This window comes from Lemur catta, chromosome 21 (genome assembly GCF_020740605.2).
Source record: "Lemur catta isolate mLemCat1 chromosome 21, mLemCat1.pri, whole genome shotgun sequence".
In the NCBI taxonomy this organism is placed as follows: domain Eukaryota; kingdom Metazoa; phylum Chordata; class Mammalia; order Primates; family Lemuridae; genus Lemur; species Lemur catta.
The window spans coordinates 11,628,933-11,651,167 of record NC_059148.1 but is presented as its reverse complement, the minus strand read 5'-3'; the positions used below and the strand labels follow the sequence as shown (position 1 = coordinate 11,651,167).

General features: G+C 53.6%; 1 protein-coding gene across 5 annotated transcripts in view; it reads left to right on the top strand.

The window, feature by feature from the left end:
* CABIN1 (calcineurin binding protein 1) overlaps positions 1-22,235 on the top strand; it is a 153,084-nt gene that overhangs the window by 65,397 nt on the left and 65,452 nt on the right. For 4 of the 5 annotated variants that reach the window (XM_045534231.1, XM_045534228.1, XM_045534229.1 and 1 more), the window contains exons 24-26: positions 5,287-5,547; positions 8,741-8,892; positions 10,540-10,718. In XM_045534231.1, coding sequence (XP_045390187.1) covers positions 5,287-5,547; positions 8,741-8,892; positions 10,540-10,718 — 592 coding nt within the window. The remainder of the gene's footprint in view (positions 1-5,286; positions 5,548-8,740; positions 8,893-10,539; positions 10,719-22,235) is intronic. The other variant, XM_045534232.1, reaches the window with a different exon arrangement.

Here is a 22,235-nt window from a genome sequence, read left to right as displayed (position 1 = left end):
ATGAATCTCCCTATGAGGCTCAAGTCATATCATGGTCAGTGATAGCTTGGTCCCTGCTCTTTGGACACCCAGTCTAAGTTCAGGAACAGGCTATTGTGATCTGACTGTTCAGCCATTAGTTATAGCGTAGTTGAGAGGTAGGAGAGGAGTGTTGGCCACTAGAAGTAGTTGCCTCTTCCCTGTTCTCTCAAAGGAACTTGTTGGGTCCTTGTAAAATTCTGAATTTTGTGTTGGGATTTTTGAAGTCTCTCTTGGTAGGGGGCTCCCCTTGTGTAGGATACTGGGTCAGGCCCGAGGTCTCTGTTCAGCAGGGCTCTCTTAACTCCTTGAGATGGAAGCGAATAACATGTTCAGGCTAGCATGGCCCAGAAAGGTCTCCCAGGAGAGAAGTGTGCTAAAGGGGCCTGCTAGTCAGGGAGATGGCTCTGGGCCTCAAGTTTTGCAGTGATCACCTATGATTAAAACCCAAAACAAGATGATGGCATTGTTAACACTGTCATGGGATTGTTGGGAGGACCAAATGAGATTCTGTGCCTACTGTCGTGTTACTGTTATCATCTGCAAGCTCCTCTCTCCTTGAGGATGAGTCTCTGCCATCATATCCGGGGCCCCACTGCCAACTAAGAGACCCTGCAGAGCAGGACACGGGCTCCCAGAGCCCTCGCACTCTTCCTTGGCATTGTAATGCCGCTGACCTAGCACAGAGCTAAGTATGGGAAGGCCAGCCCTGCTCAAAGAGGTAATGGCTCCATGTTGCTTTTTCTGATTATGAAAGTGATGTGTGTTTAATCTAAGTATAACAACTCAAATGATAGTGAAAAGCATAGAGAAGAATATTAATGTAACAATGACATAAATTTCTCCCCACTTTTATAATCTGGGTGACATCCATATCCACCAACACAAACCTAAGGGAAGGGCTGCTGTTTGAGTGTAGTCAGCACTAGGAAAGGGGCATAAAGTGGATCTACTCAAAATGGGACCAAATGATTGTAGTAAATAGTCAACAAAGATATGATTGGGACTTTATTCTTGAAAAAATTAAGAATAATGAAATTAAGTCCTAAATCTTACATTGCTAGGACTTTGGTGACAGTTGCAAATATATGCAGATTCCTCAAAGGAACAAAGAATATTTAAGTTTAGTTGGTTCTTGGGGAGGTTAATTTTCCAAGGTTTATAATAAGGTAGTATGATGTCCCTCATCTTTGCGGCATAAATTTAGAAAGTTAGTTTTACAAAAATATTTGGGGGCTGCCTGCCTTTCCCCAGGATTCTCGGACTTCTTTGTGCCTAGGAAAAGCACGTGTGTTCTCTTCCTTGGCCAGTTCGCCTTCCTTCCTTGGGTGGGGTCAGTCGCGTTAATCATGCCTGGTCTTCACATGTAAAGGCTCGGCCTGCAGCTTAAGCGGTTTCCCAGCATTGCATTCATCAACTTTATGAAATCACGCATCTGTGCAAGATGTGCAGTTTTACTTTGCAATAGATTCTCATTATGGTGTCAGATCTGAAAATAGCAAGAGGCTGAAAACTAAGGAAGTGGCTGGATGGAAATCAGCAGGGTGGGAGGGGCCGGTGAAGATGCTGGATGTCAAGAGACGACGCTAGGCCGGGCGCGGTGGCTCATGCCTGTAATCCTAGCACTCTGGGAGGCCGAGGTGGGAGGATTGTTTGAGCTCAGGAGTTCGAGACCAGCCTGAGCAAGAGCGAGACCCCGTCTCTACTAAAAATAGAAAGAAATCGTATCAATAGAAAGAAGCTAAAAATATATATAGAAAAATGAGCCGGGCATGGTGGCGCATGCCTGTAGTCCCAGCTACTTGGGAGGCTGAGCCGGAAGGACGGCTTGAGCCCAGGAGTTTGAGGTTGCTTTGAGATAGGCTGACACCACAGCACTCTAGCCTGGGCAACAGAGCAAGACTCTGTCTCAAAAAAAAAAAAAAAAATGATGCTTCGCTGTCCACGTGAGTGGTGAGCTCACACAGCCAATATTTTTGTGGTGGCTGCGGTTGACCCTTCCCTGCATCGACAGCTGTGGGAGCCTCTCAGAGTTTTCACACTTGAGTAGGACAAGCCGGAAGCAGGTCCTGAGGGCTCACTGTGGGCGGCTGTTGGAGGTCTTGTCCAGTGGCCTTGCTTTCTTCCCTTGAGCTCTGGCCATCACCACCCCTGAACCTGGGCTGGTTTCTCAGGGTTCCAGGCTCTTGGCACCTTGGCCCCAAGGTTTTCCTCCCTCAGTGCTCAGATTGCATGAGCCCCACAGATGAGTGAGGATGGTGGCTCCCACACCTGCCTCGGGTCAGAACCTCGTGGGCGTGGAGGTGTTGAAACGCCCCACCAGGCATCCACAGTCGGAGCTGTGCCTTAACAGGTTCCTGGGGTGGGGGTGTGGCCATCAGGGCCCCTGCTCACTGCTGACAAAGACAGCAAGTGCTGCAACAGGCTGCACCCTAGAAGAGTGCCTCGTCCTCAGTATTGCCTCCTTTAAATATTTACTCTAAAATCATACAAGGGACACAGGCTTATAGTGTTAAGGGCAAAGCTCGGATCCTTCTCGCTGCTCTCCCCAGTCTAGTCCCCTCACCCCTGCCTCAGCAGGACCTACAGTTAGGCTTGTATCTTTCCAGACTTTAAAAAATATATTTTTCATGCGTAAATATATACTCCTAGAATTAAACACCATGATTTATCTGTTAGTTTTTTCTGTTAACCTAAATGCTGTCCTATTGTATATGGTGTTCAGCTTCCTCTTTCACTCAGCACCACGTTGTTGAGCTCTATTCATGTTTAATTCCTGTGGATCTAGTACATTCCTTTTAACTGCTGTAACCCTGTGTTACTGTAACTGTCCTGCGCAGAAGCCCCTTGCTGGATTCTGTTCACGTTGCAGTGGCCACAGAGCTGGGCAGGCTGGGGACCGAAGCTGCCACCCTGGGGTACAGAGTTTGGCTCCACAGGAGGCTCTTCCTCTAACACCAGGACACCATTATCCTCTGCTGAGGTTCAGTGGGGTGGACCGAGCATGGTCCTTGGGATTTTTCTCCCTCATCTCTCACTGATGATGCCAAATGGGATTTAGCAGAGTGGGAGTTTTCCAGGAGAGCAATGGCATGAGAAGTCAGAGTGCCCTTTCTGCCACTGGCACTCATTTGTAGAGCTCCCCCAGGAAGGGGGAGGGGATTGGTGACAGGAAACCCAACTCAACTTTCCTCCCAGCTTTTCTCCTTGCCTTGTTCTTTCTTCCTCTGAGGCTCATGGCTTCTGGGTCTGAACTCAGTGTTGCTCTGATGGAAGCCATTGGCCCAGATAGCTCAGTTCCTGACCCGGGAGTGTCAGGATGGCAGGAGAGACATGGAAATCCAGCAGGAGTGCTAGTGTCTGGACAGAGGGAGGTTTTGCATGGTTGCCTGGGGTGGGAACTCACGTGGATTCCCTGTGCCTCCTGGGTTCTATGCACCTCTGAAATATGTCACGGGGACACGGTGCGCTGGTTGCTAGAGCTCTGTCTGGATTTATGTGTCTGATTCGGACGGGCTGTAGGACACATGCTGGCAGCCGTTGGAGCTGCTGTGTGCTTCAGCTTCTGCCTACAAACTCACCAGAAGTGGTGTGGTAGGAAAACAAGTGGTTTTCCCATGATGTCAATTCTCAGGCAAGGGGAAAGGCTTTGGAGCTAGAGCTTTCTAGCTGTGTGGCCTGGGGACAGTACTCTGACATTCCTGCTATGGCTTTGGCTGTAAACAAGGCTGGTCATTCCTTCCCCTAGGAAGTACTGTAAGAGTTCAGTGGGGAGCCTGCCTTCAGCCCTCTCCTCAGCCCTTCTTGCGGGCCTCCTGCACAAGGTGAATGAGGTGTCGTGGTTGAGGTCCCCTGTCCCGCTCTAAGGTGGTATGAACCACAGCAGGCCCTCAGCGACTGTTCCTCTCCGAGGCATTGTGACTGCCACACGTACCAAGGATGGGACATTGGCAGTGTGCCCTGGATGAGGAGGGCTGCTTGGTGCCAGCCACCAGCCCAGACAGACTCTTCATAGTCCCCCTTTTCTGGCAAGCAGCCGTCATGAGTGCCAGTGTCAGAACTGAGTGGGCAGTGGGGCTAGTGACTTGATCCAGGTCATACAGCTACTAAACAGTTCAAATAGAAGGACTCTCTTTCAGTAGCTGCCTTTTACTGCAACAGCCTTGCTGTACAACCCGTTTAGAAGGGGATATGACGGAGTCACGTGGTTTGTGCCATGTTTGGCCCTAGAGTGTGATTCTTTCCACTGTATTTCACCCAGTGATGGTCTCGCCACTCCTAGATGGTAATTTTCTTTTCCAAGAAGTGTCTGACAGAGAACCTGGGAAGCACTTGGCTTCTTTGTGTCCCCAGGGCCATTGCTACAGGATATTCATGTGAATGAGCATCCCTGGACAGGTATCCATAGGGCAGGCTCACCGGTGAGGAACGGGAGCATAAGCCATGCTCCTCCAGGACACAGCAGTGCCCTTGCTGGAAACTAGTACCCACAGCTTCTCCCCTCTCTCTGGCCCCTGAGCTGAAACAAGAAGAGGCTGTGGCCTCCCTGCCATCAAGCTAGGGCCACAGAGAGGAGGGACCAGAGACCTGGGTTACTCGGAACATCTGCCTCTGTGGCCCTGCACTGGCGGTCTTCCCTCTAGCTCCCAGCCTGGAGCTCTGGAATGAAGGAACACAGTGCACCTGGCAGCCAGCAGGGACTGGTAAGCAGCACTCTCCAAGCTGGAACACCTCTTCGAAGGTGACCCTGTCCTAGCTGTTTCCTTCCTTCAGAGTGTGAGAGGGTGGCTGGAGGCAAGTACAGACTCCAAGTCAGTGGGTCTTAGATGGGCTCAGGAATCTGCCCTTTTACAAACACTCTGTCCCTCTTACAGGGTGTGGAGGACAGGATGGGAAGTCTTGTACCCCAGGTGTGCACACCCTCTTCAGTGCTGTAGAGCTGGGTGCTGGATGCTAGGTGAATCTGACTGTGTTAGCTGCTGCAGGGGGAAGGTAGAAGAAAGGACCGTGCAGTTGACATGAGGTGACCCGAGTCTAAGTCCAGCTGTGTGCCTTACTTGGTGTGTGCTTTTGAGGAGTCCCCAGGCCTCTTCACACCTCAGTGTCCCCAGCTATGAAATAGTGATGGCAGTTCTGTGTCTCAGGGTTGTTGAGAGGAATATAAATTTGCAAACATGAGAGCAGGGCTGCATGCAGGAAAAAGTGTGATCCCTGGGCAGGTTCAGGCCTTGTGCCTAAGGCCGGCCTGGCCTCTTGGTCTCATTACAGATGGAGAGCCGGCGTGACAGCATGCTGGAGACAGCCAGGCACTGTTTCACGTCGGCGGCCCGCTGTGAGGGTGATGGTGACGAGGAGGAGTGGCTTATCCACTACATGCTGGGCAAGGTCGCAGAGAAGCAGCAACAGCCACCAGCCGTTTACCTGCTGCACTACAGGCAGGCTGGCCACTACCTGCATGAGGAGGCCGCCCGCTACCCCAAGAAGATCCACTACCACAACCCACCGGAGCTGGCCATGGAGGCCCTGGAGGTGACGCCGTGCTGGCCGAGGGCAGGGAAGCAGGGCAGGGGCAGGCTAGGCTCTCTGTCTCCCTGGGTATGGGGCTCGCGGTCCCAGTGACTCCCCTGCAACCCACTGGAAACTTCTGTTCAGCAGATTTGTGTGCAATCAAATTAAAACAGCCTTTCCTCTCTTTTTCTAAGGGGTGCTTATCTTTTATGGGAGAGTGAGCATTTTGTTCTTATCTCTTTGAAGAAAATTGTCTTTCCTCATTAACGCACTGGGATTCTGAGAACCTGGCCTTGATGGCGACAGTGCAATGCAGAATCCTGGTGCCCAGGACATTCAGATCCTGCAGCCTGGCAGGGTGAGGGCAGGTGCCCTTGTCCCCTGGCAGCAATTGAGACATCTGGGGCCCAGTGAGGCCCACCCAGCCTGTGCCTGAGCTACCTAGCTTGACAGGGCTGAGTGAGGGTTAGCAGCCTGTTCTCTTAACCCTGGATTTGGGGGGCTTCTCATTGTTGCTCAGGAGAAGAGCAATTCTTTACTGCTTGGATTCTCTTTTATAGTTTCCAGAGTGTTTCTGATGAACACCCTCACTGTTGCTCATAGCAGTCCTGTGAGGCAGGCTGGGTGTCCACCACCCTTGATTTTGTAGGCAAGGAAACCAAGGATATTGGTGGGGATCCACATGTGCTTGTCTCAGCCCAGGACTCAAAGCTTCCTGGGGCCCCAAGCACGTTAGCTTTGCCCTTTCTGAGGCTGTGTGCCCTGTCCTCCACCAGGCCCACGTCCCAGCAAGCTTCTTGGAGTTTGGGCAGAATCCACTGCTTGCTTCTCCTTTTTCTGACTTTATGAAATCTTTTTCTGATTTTAAAATTAACACGTTCATGGTTTGGTTTTTTTTTTTTTTTAAGAAAAGATTCAGACAATTCAGAAGTGTGTAAAATGTGAAAGTCCCCAATGATCTTAGTGTCCCTTTCCCCAGTAATCCCTATTAACAGTTTGGGTGTGTCCGTGTATGTCCAGATACTTTCCTATTGACATATAGATATGTAGTAACATTTTCTTATGATTTTGCAGCTTGCCTTTTATTGGACAAAATGTAGTGGAAGGTGTTATGGTGAGCTTCCCTGCCTGTCCTAGTGCCCTGGGGTTTGGCAGGGCATTTGTTTATCAGCACAGCCTCTTCTCGATGGGTTTGGTCTCTTCTCCACTTCTCCCCATGACGGGGTGCAGGCAGTACCTACCCCTGCACTTGTATCTGGGAGCTCTTAAGAGTGTTTCCAAGGGCTGCAGTGGGAGTGCTGGGTCATTTAACATTTTGATCAGCAATGCCTAGTTGCCCCAAAAGGTTGTACTGATTGATGAGTGTGTCTCTTCTCTCTAAACCATGCTAGCACCCTCTTTTTTAACGTTTGCTAAACTTGTGAGCAAACAAAAAAAGTCTAATTTAAAAAAATTTACCTTTCTAAAATGATTTATGCAAAGTGGTTTATAGCAGCTGTTGCGGGGCCACATCCGTGGGGTTCATCATGAAGTGTGGAAGCGCAGCTTCCTATTGAATACTCTTTCAGCAGCAGCCTGGCTGCTGTCATTCACAGCCCCAGGTCTCAGGTCCTTCCCTGTCACAGTTCTTCCATGACACCCATTCAGGGTTGTGTGCCTTGGAGAAGCTCCACTTCAGGGATGAGAAGGCCGAGGCCCAGAGGAATGGTGTGATTTGCCCTCAGTCACCAACAGGAGAGGAGGGAAGCTGGGCCAGATCCCACTGAGCCTGGGCCCAGCCGGTTCAGTGCTGCGCAGAGGTACCACATGAGAGCCCAGCCCTCAGGAAGATGACGTCACCTCTGGTTTTCCTTCATGTTTTGGACTCTGCTACTGCCTGATAGAAGTGATGAGCAGGCAGGATCCTGGCCCAGGGGCTTCCAGATGAGGAACTGAGTCCTTGACGTGTGGCCCACCCTCCACCAGCACACTGTACTGGCTCAAAGGAGAGCAGGCATGCAAAGTTAATTTGGGGGGCATCCCATTGTGTGCAGCCATCTTAGCCATGTAACTTTGAGAGTCAGCTGGTACGTGTATGTATCTTGTTTGAAAAATGACATTTCTCTGAAGAAGTTAACCCTGCCCTGATGAAAATTACCCTCTGCTATTGAGCCTTCTTTCAAAATACCTTACCTGCCACTTGAACACTTTGCCCTCCCCCAAGGTTTGCACCTGGATGCGCATGGGTGCCCTGTGAGGTTGCTTATATTTAAAAATGGAGTGACTGGGTCAGTCTCTCTGGGGTCCGTGGGCAGGCTAGAGGTGGAGAGGCTCTGTGTGTGAGCCCCGTCTCTGGGATGCTCCCTTGAGAGTGCTGCCAGCAGGCGTCACACCTGGGTGAGGACCACCTCTGGGGTGAGGGAGGCCGGTTAGTCAGGGCATGCAGTCCCAGCGGTTCTCAGCCCTTGTCGCGCCCATTGTGGCCTCCACAGGAGCATGTGCTGCAGGTGGGAGCCTGCATCACACCCACACATGGGTAGGGAGGTCAGATCAGGTCACCTGTGTGGTGCCTGCACGTGGTGTGTCATTTGCTTGGGGGCAGTAGAGGGCGTGAATCAGACCTGGACTTAACCTGGCCCTGGGCTTTCCTGGCTGTGGGGCCTTGGGCATCTCCCTTGCCCCATTTGTAAATTGAGGAATGTGGTGAGGACTGGAGAAAATGGAGGAGAGCAGTGGCCCCGTCAGGGCTACCCTCCCCCTGCCCTGTACTCACGGGGCGGAGTTTCTGGAGGCCCAGGGATGCCTGGCTCTGCCTGGGGGTGGGTCACAAACAGACATCCAGCTGGGCCTCCCTGCAGGGAGTCCAGGCAGCAGGAAGACACATGTGGAGGTTCACTTTTTGTGGGTGCTGGGGGCGAGCACAGCGGGCAGCAGTGCTGTGGCAGGAGGCAGCGCCCAGTGAGCAGAGCTGAGGGGGTTGTCACTCATTATCTTACCACCACGTGCCTGGCTTACTAGGTAAACGTTTAAGCTGGAATGCTGACAGTATTGTTTTAATTTTTAGAGTTTATTTTGAATTAGTTATAGGTTGCCTGGTTTAATAGCTAACGAGAACAAGCAATGTGTCACGGCCTTTTGCCCCAGTCAGGGGCCATTTCCAGTGTGGCTGCCTGGCCTGTGGAATGCACCTCAGCAACCAGGAAGGCTGCTCATGCCAGAGGTGTCACTCTCCTAGGTGTATTTCCGGCTCCATGCTTCCATCCTGAAGCTCCTGGGGAAACCTGATTCTGGGGTTGGTGCAGAGGTCCTGGTCAACTTTATGAAGGAAGCTGCAGAAGGACCCTTTGCCAGGGGCGAGGAGAAGAACACACCCAAAGCTTCGGAAAAGTGAGTAGCGCATTTGCGGTAGCCCCTGGCCACTCCCCAACCTGTACCCCTGAGGGCTCATTTAATGCAGTGTGGTGTTCAGAGGGTTGCTCTGGAATAAACCGGAGCTCGTGGAGCCCCTTGAACCCATCTGGGCTCTTCCGATTTCTGGGCCAAGGTATTATATTTCTGTTGAATCTGGGAAGGAGAGGGCAAGTGCGTAGTCCTCTTACCCTGTGGCCATGCCTGGTGCTGACCCACCCCCAGGGGAGGTCCGGGGGAGAAGCCAACGCCTTCCCATCTCTGCACTGGGGCACAGCCCCATTCTCTGTAGAAAACCAGTTTTCACTTTGCAGACTCTTGCCCCCGGGTCCTTTTCCAGGGCCTTTCCAGGGTGGGGTCCTCTGGGGGCCTGGTCTACTGCCTGTCCTCCTGAGAAGCAGTGAGAGACATGGGAATTGTGGGCTTCTGTGGTACCAGAGAGCTCAGGGAAGGTGGGGCCCTGGTGTGGTCCCCTCAGTGGGCCTGGACTGACCTCTGGCCTCCCCCTGGTTATGAGTCATCTCTGCAGCCCAGACTTTTTTCATTCCCGTGTCCACATCTGGCACTTTGGCCTAGCTGGCCCCGTCTCTGGGGCCCCTGCCTGGCTGGGCACTGTGTGGGGCTCAGCTGAGTGCCACAGAGACCTGCACCCCAGTCCCGGCCTAGAGGGCTGTCTGCTCGCAGCCACAGGTAGCCTGTGTGATGTGGGCCACTGGTGAGCAGCACCCCGCTCAACAGAGGCCGCGCCCCACAGCTCATGGGAGAGATGGGCACAGTGTGTATTTATAGGTGTATGTTTGTTAGCCACAAAGGGCCTCCAGGATACAATGAAGTTGTCTTTCATTGATCATAATTCTGCTTAAAAATTTTTTAAGTTATGCAAATAATACGTGAGTATATTCTGGTTATAGATAATTCAAGCAGTGTATAAATGTGGACTAAAATGTGACAGATCCACTTCTCCCCAGGGTTTGCTACTATTTACAGTTTAATTTCTCAAATTGTTTTCTGTGCATTTACACACACTTAGGTGCACACATATAATTTCAGGGTATCTGTTGTTTTATAAAACTGAGCTGCTGAAAGTGTTATTCTAGAGCCTGGGCACAGTCCATAGAGCACCCCATTCACCCCATACTTTGTAGTGGCTACTTACTGTTCCATAGTATGGATGTACCATGTCTTATGCAGCTGTTCTGATAGACATTTGGAGTATTTTTAAATATTTTGCTCAGCCATGTTGCAGTAGATATCCTTGTAGATGTGTGAGCTTGCAGTAAGTCCAGATGTGTTTCTCTACTCTCGTTTGCCAGGGATTAAGTCTGTCAGGCTGCCACCCAGAAGGACATTGATTTGGTGTGGAGGAGAGGCTAATCAGCTCCCCTGCAGAGCCTCCTGGGGCTGAGACCCAGAGACGCAGGCAGAGCTCTACCAGAGAGGTTGGGCAGTGCCCAGTTAAGGGCCAAAGCCCCTATGGGTGCAGTGGGGGCAGCTCTGGGCTCCACGCATCACTGGAGGTGCATGGGAGCAACGGGCCCTGGGAAGGGCACGGACCCGCGAGCACACACATCTGTTTCAGTGTGGTGTGGAGACTCTGACCCGTGCCCCAACTCTGTGTCCCCACAGGGAGAAGGCCTGCCTGGTGGACGAGGACTCCCACTCTTCAGCTGGGACACTGCCGGGCCCCGGAGCCTCCCTCCCCTCCTCCTCTGGCCCAGGTCTGACATCCCCACCTTACACAGCTACTCCGATTGACCACGATTACGTCAAATGTAAAAAACCCCACCAGCAGGCGACGCCGGACGGTACAGTCCCTGTTCTCCCTACTGCCAGCCCAGGGCGGCACACCAATCACTGGGAGGGTGCTCGGGCGACTTCGTTTTGTCGCTTTGTTTCGTTGAGGGGGGGTGCTGGGTCTGGGGTGACACGGGCAATGTTGCGGCTGTTCATTAACCTCATGGACTCACGGTGATTCTTGTGCTCCCAAGACATGCTCAGGGTCGCCACCTGCCGGCTTGCCCACCTGGGGCCTGGGGGAGGGGCAGGCCGGGCTAAGGCACTATGCCTCTTTGAGCCTGCAGCTTCCCACCTGCAAAATGGGGACGCTGATGTCTACTTTGAAGGACAGCTGGAAGACTGTGGGCCTCCTGGAGTGGCTCCTGGCGCAGTCAGCCTAGTGACACTTGTGTTGTTCAGCAGCGCACTGTTACTGCTCTGTCCTTCTGACAGTTGTGGGAAGGCCGTGACGGGTGTTGTCTGTCACCCCTGGGAATCCAGACGGTTGTTGATGGGGATCACCTGGGGCCATGTGTGAGGCTGTCCCATGTGGGATGGGGCAGGTGGCGACCATTCAACCACATTCCTTACTAACATTAGGAGGCTTGCATGCTGGCCTGTAGCTCAATTTCTTCATATTCTCATTTTTATAGCAGTAAACTGGTGACAGAGTACTTGCTGTGATGAGCCAAACTGGTGAACTTAGAGGGCCATTGAAATAATGAGAAGGTAGTGATGATGCTGAGACACCCGGGCCCTCGCTCTCATGTCCCTCATTTCATCGGGGCTTGGGGAAAACAGGCCTTAGTGTGCCTTCCCCAGGGTGAGGGGACGCCCCTAGGTGGGTGGGATTGGCCTCAGGGCTGTGCCTCCTGCCAGGTGGTCCTTATAGAGTGGCTCCTTGGAGGAAGAAGGGCTCCCTGGGGCACCACAGTAGCCTTGAAGCTGAGTCCCAGCACAGAGCTGTGTAGAAGGGGACTGTGGGGGGTGGGGGGTGGGTGTGCCTTGGCTCTGACCCCGTGCTGAGGCCCCTGCCTGGTGCAAGGGGGTCCTGGACAGTACAGGCACCCGCCCCTGCTTCCTGAGCTCAGTGGGCAGGGCCTGAGAGCAGGCCTAGGGAAATGCTGGAGAAATATGACAAGGTGGCCTCGGGTGGGATTTGCTGATCTCAAGCAAGGATGGGAGATTTGCAGTGTCCCCGCCCGGTTTGGTTTGGATCTGTAGCATGTGTGTTGAGAGAGGCTGAGGATCTGAATGTGGGTGCTGCGTGCTCCATCACCTCCCAACAGGCTTGTGTCATTACCCCCAGTCCCAGTGTTGGCACCTCCCTGCCCGCGCCAGGGTGTTAAGCAGAGGTGGGAGGAGCTGAGCCGCCTGCTCCTCCAGGCTTCAGTTCTGCAGATGTTCCCTGAGCAAGATCCTCTCTCCGTTTCTTAGTTAACTCACATTAACCAGGGCAGCCACCCTGTGCCCAGCCGTTCATTCTTGAGAGTATGAGGATCCCATCACCACATTGTCTGAAAGAAAGAGAGAGAGAGAGTATTGAGAAAACATATTAGCAGTTAATCCCAGCTCTGGTAATTAGTTTCTGCCAGGTAGCATGCCAAATTTTCAGGAGAGAGAACTGCCTTTCATGGTTGTCCACATGCGGCGTGGCCCTGCTTGTGCACACCTGGGCTGGGGAACACCAGCACCATCCTCCACAGCCCTGCAGGCTGCCACCAAGCTCAGTCCACAGGCGCCAGCATGCTTGGCTGTCAGCCCCCAGGGCTGAGTGCGGCCTCGGGAGCAGGGAAGGAGGCAGGACTGCCTCAGACAGGAGGCCGTGACGCCACTGGCACCCACCGCCCGGCTGCCCCATATTGGTGCACATGGTGTGAGCTATCTGGGAGCCACTGCAGAGTGCTTGGGGTGGGCTCCCAGCACGGCAGGTCCTCGGTGCCAACATACTTTTTATTTATTCTGGAAGTTTGCAAAGGTAGGCATACAAATAAGTTCAAATACAGTTTCAATGGTTGTACATTTTTGAATATTTGTTAAAAAAATTTTTCAGGGTGATTCCTATTGATGATGTGGAGCCCTTGGCCATGCTGTGGGCTCTTCCCAGGCCTGGTTGCACAGTGCTTTTAGGACACTCGGCCTCCTTATCCTCTTCACCTCTGAGAGAAAGCAGTGTCTGCAGCGTGAAAATATTTGGGACCTAAAATAGCCATGATCTTAGAATGTTACAGTGGCCCTTTGGGCAGCTGCACTGGTTCTTAAGGAAGGCCCAGGATCCAGGCAGATTGCTGGTGTCAGGGGATGTGCTGGTGGCCTCAAGGGGCCACACTGTCCACCTCCACTTCTGCTTCTGGACCAGACCCTGGGAAAAAAACACGTGGCTTCCACTTTCCACTCAGCTTTTTGGCCTGAGACCAGCCTCAGGTCTCCTTTGGGAGGACAGGGGTGCTCATTGCAGGCCACCACTGAGCCTTCCTACCACCAGGCCCTGATACAGCTGAGGAGAAGCAGTGGGGAGGTTCAGGGACCCACTTCAGGTCAGACAGGGAGGCAAGGGCACAGCAGGCCCTGGAGTCAGAGGGATCTGGGTTCCAATCCTAGCTCCATGTGCTGAGCAACCTCGGACAAGGGACTTCACTTCTCTGAACCCGTTTCCTCACCTGTAGAATGAGGATAATGTTTTCCTCATGATATTGAACAAAAGTGCTAGCACGTTGTAGCCTCGTCCTAGATGCAGTTCGCCAGGCCTCAGTGGTGCCAGGCGAGGACCAGCTAGCACTGCATAGAGGGAGGAGCACAGCCTCTGGGGCCAGCCACCTTGGTTTGCACTCCCACTGCTCCAGCCAGTGGTGTGGCCTCAGAAGAGGGCAGGCAGTGCTGAAGTAGCCCCAGAGTGGGCCTGGCATCAGGCTTTCTGGGTCACAGTCTCCTGCCCCATGGAGCCTGTCATAGTCTAACTAATTTGCCACCAGTGGGAGAAGGAGCCAAGCACCTGGACTTCCCTTGGGCAGTCAGGAGACCCTGCGTGAGAGCCACCTCTCCACGTTAGGGTGCTTTTGCTTCAAACCAGAAATCGGATATAGTCTCTTCCAATTGGATGTAAGATTTAGAAAAATAATTCCAGGTGTACGTAGGTAGCTTGACATTTGATAACAGCAGCTTCGCAGGACTCAAATTTGCTCTCTGAACCACACTCACCTGCAGCCCCGTGTCACCCACGCCAGGGCTGGGAGCTTCCTGCAGCCTGTCCGCAGCTCTGTTGGGGTGGCCAGAGGGCACCCACAGCTGACCTAAGAAGAGGGGTCCTCTGGCCAAGCCGAGGGGGAAAGAGAGACCAGAGAGGGGAGAGCAAGCTTAGTCACGGGCTGCCACCGCTGCTGGCAGCTCTGCCCGATTGTCCTTCTGCCTGACTGACTTCTCCCTCCCATTGATCTCTTGGAATTTGCCCACTGTGCTGAAATCGTTAGTGTTGACACTTCCTGACCCAGAAAAAAAGTGACATGAGGTCACTTTGTGACCTTCAAGGGGCTCCCAATGATTGCTCTTCACACATGTTCAAACAGAGCATTAAGAGATTTTTGAACAAAATCTCTACCCCTCCTCAGATTCAGTTTGGTTTGCGTGTGTGTGTGTGTGTGTGTGTGTGTGTGTGTGTGCGTGCAATTAAGCCCCACCATGTAGCACTGTGTGCTTGCTCTGTGCTGGACGCTGGGCAGGTGCCTGTGGGGTAGGAGCATGTCTCCATCTTCACAGCTGCCTTGCAGGCTTGGCCGTGTCCTTGTTTCCTCAAGAGGAACCGAGCTCAGGACAGGCAGGCCCTCATCCCCGACTGCCCACTATAGTCGGGGTGGAGCCAGGCGAGAGTGGGTCTAAATCTCCCTGCCCCCCGGCCAGGGGCGAGGTTAACACTGGGAGGCCCCTGCCTGTCCAGCGTAACAGAGGCATCTTGTGCAGTGCCCTCCTCACTGGAGGTGCCTCGGTGGAGGGAGCAGGGCTGTTAGAGAATGGCTTGCTCCATCACTCGGCCCGGCTCAGCCAGCCTTTGGGATGTGTCTGTAGTGGCTCTGTTGCGCTGTCTGCCTGTCCTGTGCCATGTCACCTCAAAATGCCAGAGCCTGAAAGGACCTCAGAGGTCAGAGGCCTTGCCCTGTGGTCAGTCTGGGGCTGAGTCTTCTCTGGGGTTTGTGGCCAGCCTGTGGCTGCCCATCCAGGTGTCCCATCAGTGCTGTGCCAGGTGCACAGGACAGCCCTGGTCCGTGTGTAGGCTCTTAGTAGGGGAAGCTGATGCAAATCAGCCAGTTACACAGCTGAGGGTCAGGGTGCAGCCGACACCGGCACTGGGGAGGTGGGGTTACCTACCCAGAGAGACCTGGCCTGGCCACTTGGTGGGGTAGGAGGCCTTCCTGAGGAGGCAGAGCTTAGCCAAGATCTGAGGGATGTGTTGGTGTTTACCATGGGGGTGGGGAGAGGGAGCAAGCCTGGGGGCCAGAGAGTGGGAGCTGTGGAGGGTGTCCACAGTTGTAGGCCATGCCCACCCCGCCTCATTGGCAGCATGAACAGGGCCAGTGAGGAGCCTCAGGCTGCCCTGAGCCCCAGGTTGTAGGGTGTGGGCCTTCCTGTGCCAAGCCCCCATCGTGGCCATCCATCCTCACCCGCCATGCTGTCAGCGTCTGTGTCGTGTGCCGTCTGTGTTCATCCTCACCTGTTCGCCCGATGCTGCCTCCACCAATATTGCCCGTGCTGCCCCTAACCCTGACCACACTCTGTTCTCCAGGCTTGTCTTTCTGCTTGCACCTGTCACGGCTCGCTTCAGGGAACAACGCAGACCGCATGCTCAGCCCTCAGTCCGGCTCCCTGCTTCCCCTGTGACCAGGAGCGCCTTCATATCTGCTGGTCCTGTGATTGGAGAGTGTGTGTGTGATGTGCTTGGCTTCTGCTGACGGCCCATCTCCCCAGTTCCGGCCGGATGCAGATGCAGTGTGGCCTCCCCCCACTGCCCACCCACCTGCCTGGCAGGTGGCTCAGTCCTGTATTTCCATTGCTTTGCTCTTTTCTTGCTATAAAAAAATTACAAAGGCAATAGACTCTAAGATACTAAATTATCTTTATGAGGACAAATGTGTAAAAACACAAATTGTGCACAGTAGCCTTGAGGCTCTGAGGTGGGGCCTCTGTCTGCAGCCCACCATGGCCAGGCTGCGGAGGGCAGGGAGCTGCCAATGGCAGTCAGTCCTGAAGGGCAGGCCTGGCCTGCGCTCCCCTCCTAGGGCCAAGGGGAGGTCAGGTTCTGGCAGGAACGCTGCGTTCCTGTAAACACACCTTCTGGGAGTGGGAAAGCCTCCGAGTGGAGCTCAGGTTGTCCTGCTTGTTCACAATGGGGGCAGGGACTGGGGAGGCTGTCCGGGCAGAGCCAGTCACCTCCTTTGTTCTCCTCACTTTCCTTCTTAACCTTTTTGAAAGCCTCTTCAGGCCATGGCTAGTCATGGCATTTATTGAGTGCCTGCTGTGTGCCAGCATGGAAGAGGGTACTATGTGGAAAGCCGAGATGAGGATGCCCTGATTCTGCCGCCAGGTTGGATGTGGTGTCCCTAGGTGCTATCATGGGGCAGTGGTCAGTGCCAAGAGGGGATGCTGTGAGCTGGCAAGAGGGAGCAAGCTCTGAGGTTTGGTGGGCTGGGAGGACTGGTTTGGTGGGTTGGAAGGACTTCTTAGAGGAGGTGGGCCTCCAGAGAGGCCTGCAAGGCCATTTTGGTTGAAGGACAATGGGGACAAAGATCTGAAGGTCAGAGGATCCTATGGCATTTGGATACTGAGGTAACTGGGGTGGGGAGAGAGCTTGGAGAGCAGCTGGGCCCAGAGGGTGAGACCTTTCTTGTGGTCAGCAGGGAGTGACGTGCTCATAGGGTCTCTCTTTGGGCTCTAAGGCACATTCTGTCCATCATGCTTTCTCTGAAAAGTCTTCCTGGAAGCTCACTAGATGGCTGCGGGGGTCAGTCTCACACCTGGCAGAGATGCTCCTCTTCCCTCGGTGTCTGTGTTGAGGGGCTGCCCACCTGTCTTTGGCCAGGAAAACGTTAAAGGCCTCCCAAGGCCTCCCTGGTCAGTGTATTTCCTGGCTCAAGGTGCAGGGTGAGAGATGCACGGTGAGGCGGCTTCTCCCGGCCCTGAGCATGAGGCTCCCTGCAGGACAGCACCACTGTCTGAGCGTGTTGGGCCTTCCAGGTACCTGGTGATGCCCAGTTAGCCCTTGCCCACAAGCACTGGCAGAGAAAGGGCAGAGGGTGCAGCCTGGCCCCCATGGTGATGCCCTCATGCCCACTTGCTGCCTGCCGTGTGTCTGCCTCTCTCTTGGGGCCCCCCAGCTTTCTGGTATCACTTCTCTTTGGCATCTGTCCAGGATCCTCAGCCTGACATGGGCACCCCCATCTCACACGGCCAGCCCTGCCTTTGGTGGATGTGTCCTTTCCTGGTGGCTGGCCAGCAGGGACCAACTGAAGCAGGTTTGTCCAGTCAAAAAACTTTTCAAAATATTAATTCTGCCCAAGTTTATGGTTCATGGAAACCTGTTTTCTAGTTGTCAAGATGTTTGTGATCTTTTCGGGGTTCGCTAGTCAGAGCTGCTGCAGGTTTTGACGGCACAGCCACACCATCTTTTTCCTCAGACTGTTGCTGCTCTGAGCTGATGGTATAAATGGCTGTGAGCTGTTTCTGGTCTTACCACTGGCGCAAATGGAGAAAAGACATTGAAGGAGACACTGGACACTTAGCGCTTGTAACTAAAGAGCACAGTTAGGCTGGCCTGGAAATCCTGGGACTGTCCAGGGAACACAGACTGCTCTCACACCAAGTGCGACGGGCAGCATTTCTGTCACCGAGCCAGGTCCCTTTACCCCTGCGTCACCAGCTCTCCTTCCTTTGCAGCATGTCCTGCAGGTCCCATCCTGGCAGTGGAGGTGCCAGGGCTCAGAGGTAGGTGGTTTAGTTAGCAGTTGGCTGGCAGATGCACGTCTCTCTAAGGATTCAGAGAGGAAAGGCTGGAGTGGACCAGATGCATAGACATGAAACATTCCAGTGATCAACAGTAAGAGAATCAAATATTTATAATCTTGCCACAAATATTAATTAGTATGAACAGGTTTTGTGTGGGCAGATGTTTAAAAGAACATTCTGAAAAGAAGAGCAGGGCCAGCCTATAGCCTGCTTGCTAGTGCCAGTCTTCCTTCCTGTTAGCCTCCAGGCAGCTCCTTAAAGAAATCAGCTCTCAGGCCGGGCGCGGTGGCTCACACCTGTAATCCTAGCCCTCTGGGAGGCCGAGGCAGGTGGATCGCTCGAGGTCAGGAGTTCGAGACCAGCCTGAGCGAGACCCTGTCTCTACTAAAAATAGAAATAAATTATCTGGACAAGTAAAAATATATATATAGAAAAAATTAGCCGGGCATGGTGGCGCATGCCTGTAGTCCCAGCTACTTGGGAGGCTGAGGCAATAGGATCGCTTAAGCCCAGGAGTTTGAGGTTGCTGTGAGCTAGGCTGACACCACGGCACTCACTCTAGCCCAGGCAACAAAGTGAGACTCTGTCTCAAAAAAAAGAAAGAAAGAAATCAGCTCTCCCTGGGTGCGGTAGCTCATGCCTATAATCCCACCTACTTGGGAGGTTGAAGTGGGAGGATCACTTGAGGCCAGGAATAGCCTCAATAGCAAGACCTCCATCTCAGAAAAAAAAAGAAAAAGAAATCAGTTCTCAGTTCCTGAGACAGGGCTAGGAACCTGGGCTGTGGGCAGTCCCTGGAGGGTCCCATTCAGTGTGCCTGTTTCCTGGAAGGCCCTTTCCACTCAGACCCATGGGAATTTGGGGCTGAATCTGGCCCTCTTCATCAAAGAGGCTTTCCTTCCGGGTGCCGTGGCTCACACCTGTAATCCAAGCACTTTGGGAGGGCGAGGCAGGAGGATCCCTTGAGGTCAGAAGTTCAAGACCAGCCTGAGCAAGAGCAAGATGCTGTCTCTACAAAAAAAAAAATAGAAAAATTAGCCAGGTGTGGTGATGTGCACCTATAGTCCCAGCTACTCGGGAGACTGAGACAGGAGGACCACTTGACCCCAGGAATTTGAGGCTGCAGTGAGCCTTGCTGATGCCAGTGCACTGTAGCCCAGGTGCAGAGTAAGACCTTGTCTAAAAAAAAAAAAAAGGCTTTCCTTCTATCACTTGCTTTGCCTCGGGACCAGGGCCCCCAGAAAAACCCTGCCCCAGTCCCCTCTGCAGAGTTATAGCCACCACTGCCTACTTCTGACTTCTCGCATCTGGCCTTCCTCTGCCAGGCCAGACCAGACAGATAGAGGGCCTCTGCCACCAGGCTTGGTAGCCTTTGCCTGCAGAGCATCAGCATTTCCACCTGGTCCTTTGAGGGCTCAGCACATGCCATTAGCACTCAAAGTTGTATGTCACCCCATTTGAACCAGTGGCGGCAAGCTCTTAGGGACAGCTTCATGGAGGAGGTAGGACTGAAGGCAGGCCTAGAAGCTGAGCTTGCAGCTGACTGGAAACTGTGTTCCTTACACCAAAATCCCCCCTCCACCCACCCTCACAGGCTCCCCAGTGTGCATGGGCAGAGTGAGGGCTGGGCATAACAGTGCAGGCTGAATTCAGCTGTCCAGGGGGTGGGCAGAGGATGGCTCAGAGAGGGTTGATCCCTGCCTAAAGGCACATGGCTAGTGGGTTGGGGGCCCCACCCCAGAGGAGCCTTTCCCCTGCTCTTCCAGAAGTTTTCTCCATTCTAGGCCTTCCTTGGGTACACTGGCCCTTCTTTGGCTGTAGGCCTGGTGACCTGAGAGATGACCCTGCAGAGGGGCCTGCTGGGAGTGGGAAGACAGCAGTCAGCAGCATCCTTCCTTTTCCTCCTGTCCCCCCTGGAGGAGCCGCCCAAGGCAGGGGTTTCCCGTTTCAGGAAGGGGTCTGCTCTGGACTGCACAGCCAGTCCCAACAGCCCTCCCTTCAGCCTGCCCAACCAGCTCCTCTGGTTCGGGGGGTCTAAGGCTGGCCTCCTGTTTTTCTTCCCAGCACTGTGACCCATTGTCCTCCCTGCCCCACCTCGCCCAGCCGCTGAGCTGTCCCATCCACAGCAGCCCAGCTGGTGACAGGATGAGGGTCCTTTTCACATACTCTGCGATGTTCCTGGCGAACTTCTCCAGCCATCTGTCTGTCTGTGGCTCCCTGAGGTCCTCAGTCAGCTGTGCCAGAGAAAGTTTAATTCCCCAGGAGGGGAGGAACTTGGGGAAGGGAGCACCATCTGCCCAGGTAGAGCCCTTCTTTAAGAACTTTTTCGTGCATCCCTTTCACCCTGTTGATGTAAAAGAAATGAAACTTGGTTTTCTTTCAATCTGACTGGCTTCTTGGTGTGGGACTTTGGGGTGATTCTTAGTATTTAAAATCAGAGTCATTTTAAATAGGCTGTGCTAGCCCTTTCAGATACACAAGACCTGAAAGGAGCAGCGTCCCCGTTGGTGGCTCTCATTTGAAGAGAAGCAGTTGTCCTCTATTTTCTCATTTGAAGAGAAGCAGTTATCCTCTATTTCCCAGGTATGCATGCCCCGAGAGTCCCTCCTGTGGTGCATGCCACCACCTTGGGGTGGGCAGGAACCTTGGCAAGCCTCTCTCCACTGTCTTGCTCTACAGGCCAGCCAGGGTCCCTCAGTGTGCACAGCCTCTGCCTCTCCAGCTCCGCCCACAGCCCATCCCAGCACAATGACCTGCAGGTGGCACCACAGGACTGTGGTGAGCCCTGTTAACAGGGCCTTCCTCGGGGCCACGTGGGTACCTTGATCACCCCTGAGATGAGGGCTTGTGCAGAACCACTACGGTGCCCTCCAGGGCCAGTACCAATCTCTGCTCTCGGTGCTTTCAGAGGATTGGCAGTTCTCGGTTCTCACATGTGTCTGAGAGGCTCGAGAAAGGGCCTGGCAAAGTGTATTCAGCAGCCCGCGTCCCTGCTGGGTCCCTCAGCTCACCTTGTCCTGCTCCTCTACTGTGGCTGTTGTTGCTGTGGGTGTTATTCTGAAAGAGGCTCAGCAGAGTCCCCACTCAGTTGGTTGTTGCTCATCAGGGGAGCAGAAGCCCCCAGAGCACAGCACGCCATCCTTTCTTGCCCACACAGTTCCTGTTACGGTCTGGCCGCCTTCACTGCGTGCTCTGGTGGATCAGTGGTTCCCTCACACTGTAGCATCAAGAGGGCATTAACACGTTAGGAGTAAATATCCATTTCCCTAAGCCTTGGTTTTCGTAATGATCACAGCTGGGATTTCACCAAATTGGCAGTTCCTTTAGGCCTGGAGCCCAATAGCTGGTGAGCTGGTGGGCAGCATGCCAGTCAGTGAAGTCATCCCAGCCAGGCCTGCTTCCTGGGGCTCACTGCAGGCTGTGCTGCTCAGTCGTGCAGTGACCTCAGCTGGTCTCACGCTGGCTGGGGAGAGTGGGCCCTCGCCTGCCTGTCAGGGAAACTTCAGCTGCAGGGATATGGCCTGCCATCTTCTCGAGACTCTGAGGCCTCACGAGCATTGTCTGAGCCATCGGTGTTCTCACGGTCAGGGCCAGAGTGAATGTGTCAGCAGGGCAGGATGGGTCACTGGGTTGTCACTCATGTATGCCAGACACTGCGCCAGGCCCCTGTGGAGATCCCACATATGTACTGGGGCAGAGGTGGGGAACAATGGCAGTCGAGTTAAAAAGCATGAAGGTGGGGCCTAGAGCAGCAAAATCATTAGGCCAAGGTCACCCAGCCCCTAAGTGGCAGATCTGGGATTAGAATGTGGGTCTGGGACCCCAAGTCCCTGCAATGACCATGTATGGCCTCTGGGGCAAAGGGTCTCCATTGCCAGTCCTCTCTTTCCACACAGATGGCAAATGGCTTCCCTGCCTCTTCTTGGTCCCCTCACCTGGGGACTCTGGTTTGGGCCTTCTTGCAAGGGCTACAGGCCTGCCCGTAAACCCCATTCAGTGCTCATGGAACCTTGTATTCTGGCCTTGTGAGTCAGGGAAGAGCCCTTGCTGAGTGTGAGGCAGAGGGTCCAGACACGTGCCTGCTTCCCTGCTCTGGGGTCTTACGAACGGCCCTAGTCCCCATTTCTGATTGCTCTGTCAGCTTGGCTGATACTGATGACCCATCAGATACTGGGCAGAGGACATTGCAAAGGCAGCTATGAAGGACAGGCTGTGGTAGGTTGAATGAGGCCACCAGTAAGGTCACTGTCCCCAGACCCTGGCATATGATGAGATGTGGGTAAAGAGGCCAGAGCAGTGGGGCACCGCTTGGAGCACAGGCCACATCCTCAGGTCCTCGGTGCAGGCCAGCCCACCTTGACGGCCTGTCGTGTCAGTGTTGCCACCCGGCAACCTGGTACTGTTCAGGCACTGGCTCCAGCATGGCCCATTCAGACTAGATCTGAATGGGACAAATTTGAGACATTAGAGATAAAACATGTGCAGGTTCTGTGAAATAATAGTGTTGATAATTAAGCTGACATTTCATGAATATTTACTGTGTATAAGGCACTGAT